Source organism: Littorina saxatilis, linkage group LG11 (genome assembly GCF_037325665.1).
Source record: "Littorina saxatilis isolate snail1 linkage group LG11, US_GU_Lsax_2.0, whole genome shotgun sequence".
NCBI lineage: Eukaryota > Metazoa > Mollusca > Gastropoda > Littorinimorpha > Littorinidae > Littorina > Littorina saxatilis.
The window spans coordinates 36,552,420-36,559,919 of NC_090255.1; the positions used below are offsets into that span (position 1 = coordinate 36,552,420).

At 45.1% G+C, this 7,500-nt stretch overlaps 1 protein-coding gene across 1 annotated transcript in view; it reads right to left on the minus strand.

Moving 5' to 3' along the window:
- Nucleotides 1-7,500, minus strand: part of LOC138980716 (mucin-4-like) — a gene marked incomplete in the record, with an annotated part of 64,725 nt that overhangs the window by 16,280 nt on the left and 40,945 nt on the right. The window contains 3 exon segments of the mRNA XM_070353623.1: nucleotides 1,516-1,621; nucleotides 3,470-3,519; nucleotides 5,289-5,446. Of these exon segments, the coding sequence (XP_070209724.1) occupies nucleotides 1,516-1,621; nucleotides 3,470-3,519; nucleotides 5,289-5,446 (314 nt within the window).

A 7,500-nucleotide genomic window follows, 5' to 3' on the forward strand; every position in this document is an offset into this window, starting at 1 on the left:
TTTTTCTGTGGATGCTTTTACACTGGGGAAAGCTGCTATGCTGTTGCTGTGCTAACTTAGTTTTTCTGTGGATGCTTTTACACTGGGGAAAGCTGCTATGCTGTTGCTATGCTAACTTAGTTTTTCTGTGGATGCTTTTACACTGGGGAAAGCTGCTATGCTGTTGCTGTGCTAACTTAGTTTTTCTGTCCCCAGAACTAGAGTCTATTTGGGACACAACGTGAATGTATGCTGAGACTGGAGAAAGCGAGCTGCCATACAGTACGCCGCTACCTTCTTCTTCTTCTGCGTTCGTGGGCTGAAACTCCCACGTACACTCGTGTTTTTTGCACGAGTGGAATATTACGTGTATGAGCGTTTTTTACCCCGCCATTTAGGCAGCCATACGCCGTTTTCGGAGGAAGCATGCTGGGTATTTTCGTGTTTCTATAACCCACCGAACTCTGATATGGATAACAGGATCTTTTTCGTGCGCACTTGGTCTTGTGCTTGCGTGTACACACGGGGGTGTTCGGATACCGAGGAGAGTCTGCACACAAAGTTGACTCTGAGAAATAAATCTCTCGCCGAACGTGGGGACGAACTCACGCTGACAGCGGCCAACTGGATACAAATCCAGCGCGCTACCGACTGAGCTACATCCCCGCCCGTACGCCGCTACCAAATGTGTTTCCTTTTTCCCGCATGAGCGTGTTCATGTTTCCAAGCCCTGATACTTTCGCTGTGAGCTTGAGATCTCTATCGTGTGTATGCGGGCACACGGGGGTGTTCGGACACCGAGGAGAGTCTGCACAAAGCTGACTCTGGGAAAGAAATCCCACGCCGAACATTAGAGATCGAACCCACGCCAATAGCGACAACTGGTTTTGAAGCCAGCGCCGCTATTGACTGAGCTTTATCCCAGCCCCAAAGTTGAAGGCTTTCACATGTTCTGGATGAGAACGAGATTACAATACATTTTTGCTGATGAAGACGAAAGTCGAAACTAGTCCATGTTCACTTGTTCATGTTGCTGTTTTCTGGTGAGTACATTATTATTGCTATCTTGTTCCTCTCACCTGCAGTCCCTTGTTTCAGTTTTGGACAAGGATGAGGATAAGATATCATAAAGTCCTGTGAGGTAACCGTCAAGGTAACACGTGCTACTTTGTCCATGGGGAACGTGACCTGCCATACCACGCTATCTTTTTTTCTTTCTTTCTTGAATAACTTACTATTGTCCCCAGTACTAGCGACTATTTAGGACATGACGTGGTTATATGCTAAAAGGTTTTTTTTTTGTTTTTTTTCCACATGCGTGTCACAGTCTGATGTCACTAAAACAAATAGTGAAACAAATGCAAACGTATTAGTGTTTGTGTGTGTGTGTGTGTGTGTGTGTGTGTGTGTGTGTGTGTGTGTGTGTGTGTGTGTGTGTGTGTGTGTGTGTGTTAGTGTGTGTCCTTGCAGTGTTTACCATGTTTGGTACGACATTTTGCTAGTAGAAAAAAGCCAATGTACTAAGAATACCAATACCTGTGTCCCAGCTCATGAGCCGCGGTGGCCCCGACACTGGCCGTGTTGTCCTGTTCTATGATGGACACGGAGTTGTATGTACACAGTCCTCCCAGCTTGGCCAGCCCTGCACACACAGGTCAATATCATGCTTGGAGAACACTTAATTGTCATGCACATTGAGGTCACGAATGCACGTGCGTATAAAAATGTGCATGTTAGTACTGTAACCGAGTGCCGAAACACTGCGATCACCTCGGGAAGCGAAGTGCAATCAAACAGGATTGAAAATGTTAGGGCTAATTTCTTAGCCCTATAAAAACTGTTATGCAAACCCGAAGGTTTCCATGAACATACAGACAATCGGAAACCACCAGACCCCATCACAAACAGAATTCTACAGTACTTAAAGGCCAACAACTCGGGTGCAGAGTCTGCTGTGAAGGGAGCGGTAGCCTCCCCTGTCACAGTACGAATGCACAGGTATATACACTTACAAAGGAAAAACAAAGACGCATCAAATCAAACGCAGATCGAGATGCACCCGAAGCTGAAGTGTTCCACTTTTAAACACACTTGCGTATTTGTTTATGTGAGCACGAATGAACAACAAAGGAACAACAAAGGCGCATGAAATATAACGCAAATACACACTCTAAACTGATTTTGTCAGCGTCTGTCCGTCTGTCTGTTTATCTATAGTTCGTCTGTCTGTCTTGGCTTACGTATGTGCGTTTTGGCCGCGTCTATACATTTTAAATTGAAGTGTTCTACTTTTGGACACACTTTCTGTTAGGCCAAAAAAAAAAAAATAGTTTGTTTACGATATCCCGACCGACCCATTTTTTTTCGCGCGACTCTAGACTTTTTTTTTATATTTGTGAAAAAAAGGCTTTGTTTTTTGGCAAAATAACTTGTTAATATGTTTTTTTGGAGAAAAAAAAAATCCCGACCTACCGACCCTATTTTTGGGGGGCCTATGTTACCGTAAACAGACTATTTTTTTGTTTTGGCCTTACCAGTTTTGAACACAGTGTGACATAGTAGATGGTTGTACTGGCAAAAGTAGCACACAGTGTACGTTTTAAAACTAGTGTTTACCATGTTTGTTTGTTTGTTTGCTTAACGCCCAGCCGACCACGAAGGGCCATATCAGGGCGGTGCTGCTTTGACATATAACGTGCGCCACACACAAGACAGAAGTCGCAGCACAAGCTTCGTCTCTCACCCAGTCACAATATTCTGACACCGGACCAACCAGTCCTAGCACTAACCCCATAATGCCAGACGCCAGGCGGAGCAGCCACTAGATTGCCAATTTTAAAGTCTTAGGTATGATCCGGCCGGGGTTCGAACCCACGACCTTCCGATCACGGGGCGGACGCCTTACCACGAGGGCAACCGTGCCGGTATGTTTGGTACGTAATTTTCTAGTAGAAATAAGCCAATGTACAATGTCAACTGTGTTTACAACTGGCAACCAAAAATGAGTTCAAAAGTGGAACACTTAAATTTAGAATGTATGGACGCGGCCAAAGAGAAAAATGCAAATACGTACGCACATAATTATAGATAGACGGATAGATAAACAGACAGACGGACAGACACTGAAACAGGTAGACTGTACGCAGACAGATACACGCATGGGCAGATAAATATACACGTACAAAACATAATGTATTGAAAGCGTGTAATAAATTCCGCTTTGACTGTCGCATCAATTAAGGTAGATACAATTACCCCTCCACACTCATCCCCCCCCCCCCCCCCCACCAGGATCTTCCCGAGCTTGGCCGGATTATAAGACAAGCCTCGCACAAATCCCATGACCTGACAAATAATCGGCAGTATATCATATCCCTGTGAAATAAATGTGAATGAACAATGAACTATAGCCTACATCATCTGCAATGTAACAACCACATGCTTACAGGATTGCCAAAATTAATGTCTGCGATGTGCATATTTATCTTACCGGCCACATGAAGATTTGCAGTGTCTCCGTTCAGTGTGTAAATATCAAATCTGAAAAATGAACAGAATATTGAATCATACTTCTTCTTCTTCTTCTTCTGCGTTCGTGGGCTGAAACTCCCACGTACACTCGTGTTTTTTGCACGAGTGGAATTTTACGTGTATGACCTTTTTTTACCCCGCCATTTAGGCAGCCATACGCCGTTTTCGAAGGAAGCATGCTGGGTATTTTCGTGTTTCCATAACCCACCGAACTCTGACATGGATTACAGGATCTTTTTCGTGCGCACTTGGTCTTGTGCTTGCGTGTACACACGGGGGTGTTCGGACACCGAGGAGAGTCTGCACACAAAGTTGACTCTGAGAAATAAATCTCTCGCCGAACGTGGGGACGAACTCACGCTGACAGCGGCCAACTGGATACAAATCCAGCGCGCTACCGACTGAGCTACATCCCCGCCCATTGAATCATACGAAGACGGTGTTCTCTGGAACTTTCTTCCGGAACCTCTTTCAGTTGCCAAATGTATTCATATAGGCCTAATTAATTGAAAACAAACTTTCACGTCATTTCTTGGAATCACGTTTTAGTCGTACATTTCAGGAAAAGAAGAAATTTATCACGGATGTTCTTATCCAATCTTTATTATAGTAGATACAGTCTACCTAAAATGATTTAGGTTCAAGAATACATATCCCCGATTTGCTTTTCTTTTGGGTTGTTCTGCACAGTTTTGGTTGTTTGTCCATTTGTCGAAGATAAAGTAGAACAAGTCGCGTAAGGCGAAATTACTACATTTAGTCAAGCTGTGGAACTCACAGAATGAAACTGAACGTAGTCCGCCGCTAGTGCAAAAGGCAGTGAAAGTGACGAGCCTGTTTGGCGCGGCAGCGGTTGCCCTGTGCTTCATACTAGCACGCTTTACTGTACCTCTCTTCGTTTTAACTTTCTGAGCGTGTTTTTAATCCAAACATATCATATATATATATGTTTTTGGAATCAGGAACCGACAAGGAATAAGATGAAATAGTTTTTAAATCTATTTCGGAAATTTAATTTTAAAAATAATTTTTACAATTATTTTTAATTTTCAGAGATTGTTTTTAATCCAAATATAACATATGTATATGTTTTTGGAATCAGAAAATGACGAAGAATAAGATGAAATTGTTTTTGGATCGTTTAATAAAAAAATAATTTTAATTACAAATTTCCGATTTTTAATGACCAAACTCACTCATTAGGTTTTAAGCCACCAAGCTGAAATGCAATACCAAAGCCCGGCCTTCGTCGACGATTGCTTTGCCAAAATTTCAATCAATTTAATTGAAAAATGAGGGTGTGACAGTGCCGCCTCAACTTTTACAAAAAGCCGGATATGACGTCATCAAAGGTATTTATCGAAAAAATGAAAAAAAACTTCCGGGGATTATCATACCTAGGAACTCTCATGTCAAATTTCATAAAGATCGGCCCAGTAGTTTAGTCTGAATCGCTCTACACACACACACAGACACACACAGACACACACAGACACACACACACACACACACACACACACACACACACACACACACACACACACACACACACACACACACACACACACACACACACACACACAGAAGAAGAAGAAAAAGACGACCAACAACAACAATAACAACAACAACTTCAACAACAACAAAAAAACAAAAAAACAAAACTTCAACAACAACCAACCAACCAACCAACCAACCAACCAACCAACTAAACAACCAAACAAACGACAACCACCTCTTGACTGTCGTACGTAGGACATAATATTTCCATCTCATCTCACCCAGTGAAGAGCATCCAGTGGTCACTCTGGGGCAGCGTGGCTGGGCGGTCGTCGATCCAGCGACGGAACGACTCTAAGGCCCCGCCGGCCTCCACAGACACCACTCTGTTGTGCATCACGTGCTGGTTCAACTCTGTCCAGTACGAGTCCAGTTGCGACTGCACAGATGATGATAATGTTGTTTTAACGAACCTCAATTTCAACCAATCCAACTCTGCGGCTGGCTCCCGACCGGTTGGTAACTTTGTTGTGATCAGCCCTAGAGATAATGCTGTTTAACCTCCTCACGGTTTAAACCATGGGGGGGGGGGGGGGGGGGATGTTCCCGGGTGTTACCCCGACTTTTGATGAGATACACAGGTGCATGCGTGTTTAGGAGGAAACAGCCACCTGCACTTATGACAGAATCACCGAGGTCTTCTACGTGCCACTGTGGTGACACGGGGTTGGGACATGGATACCGTCTCTGAGTCTGCACATCATTTTGTCCCGTGTCCGTCCCGGCCTGGATTCGAACCCGTGGCCCCAGGATGACAAGTCGAATGCTCTGCCACCTGAGGTACCCACCAGAAACCCACGAGAAACTAGAGCTACACCTGCGCGCGCCGATGTTAACTTCTAGGTCTTATATTACTGGGGCAAAGTTGACCTCGCAAAGTATACTTCACGAAGATCGCTGCACGATGCTTTTGCAACTGAATTTTGGGCGGGGATATAGCTCAGTTGGTAGCGCGCTGGATTTGTATTCAGTTGGCCGCTGTCAGCGCGAGTTCGATCCCAGGTTCGGCGGAAATTTATTTCACAGAGTCAACTTTGTGTGCAGACTCTCTTCGGTGTCCGAACCACCCCCCGTGTATACTACATTGGGTGTGCACGTTAAAGATCCCACGATTGACAAAAGGGTCTTTCCTGGCAAAATTGCTTAGGCACAGTTAATAATTGTCTACCATACCCGTGTGACTTGGAATAATAGGCCGTGAAAGGTAAATATGCGCCGACATGGCTGCAATCTACTGGCCGTATAAAATTTCATCTCACACGGCATCACTGCAGAGCGCCTAGAACTGTACCCACGGAATATGCGCGATATAAGACTCATTGATTGATTGACAAAAAGACTTCGCGAAGTCAACTTCAGGCTCAGTTGAGGTTAAGTCTTTAAACTTGGAGATAGGTGAAAGGCCGGTCATACTGTCATCACTTTATTATTCCAGCCTATTGCTGGGGGGGGGGGGGGGGCGGCACGGTTGGCCTCGTGGTAAGGCGTCCGCCCCGTGATCGGGAGGTCGTGGGTTCGAACCCCGGCCGGGTCATACCTAAGACTTTAAAATTGGCAATCTAGTGGCTGCTCCGCCTGGCGTCTGGCATTATGGGGTTAGTGCTAGGACTGGTTGGTCCGGTGTCAGAATAATGTGACTGGGTGAGACATGAAGCCTGTGCTGCGACTTCTGTCTTGTGTGTGGCGCACGTTACATGTCAAAGCAGCACCGCCCTGATCATGGCCCTTCGTGGTCGGCTGGGCGTTAAGCAAACAAACAACCATTGCTGGGGAATTGGCCGTGCAAAGCCAGCAACAACAGTATAGCGCTACCCACGTTCGTGCGTGTTTAGGCATACATGATACAGTGGAACCCCCATTTTAAGACTCCCCAATTTAAGACTTCCTCCTTTTTAAGACCTAACTTTTTCAGACTTTCTGTTCACAGCCTCTGTAAATTTACCTCCATTTTAAAACTCCCTCCTTTTTAAGACCCGATTATCTCAGATATTTGGAGGTCTTAAAAGGGGGGTTCCACTGCATTCAGCCACCTGCACTTCTGGCGGAATGAGCGCGGCCTTCAACGTGCCACAGACGGGACACGGGGGTGGAACATGGATACCGACGATACCGTGTCTGAGTCTGCACATAAAGTTGACCGGTGTAACACGAAATTTTTACTCCACGAAAAATTTACTCCGGAGTAAATATTTCGTACGAAATTCTTACTCCGAGTACACTTTTCGTACGAGAAAAGAACTCCCCAAGGCACGAAAAAATTACTCCCTCCACGAAATGTTTACTCCCCATTTTGTTTACTTCCAGTAAAAATCTCGTACACAAAAATGGGATGCGGGCGAAGGGATAATGCCAATATGTGATCTCGCGCACACGAATGTCGCGCTACCCTCCTTCCACCCCTTCCACCACCAAGACTAACAGGGGACAAGGGAG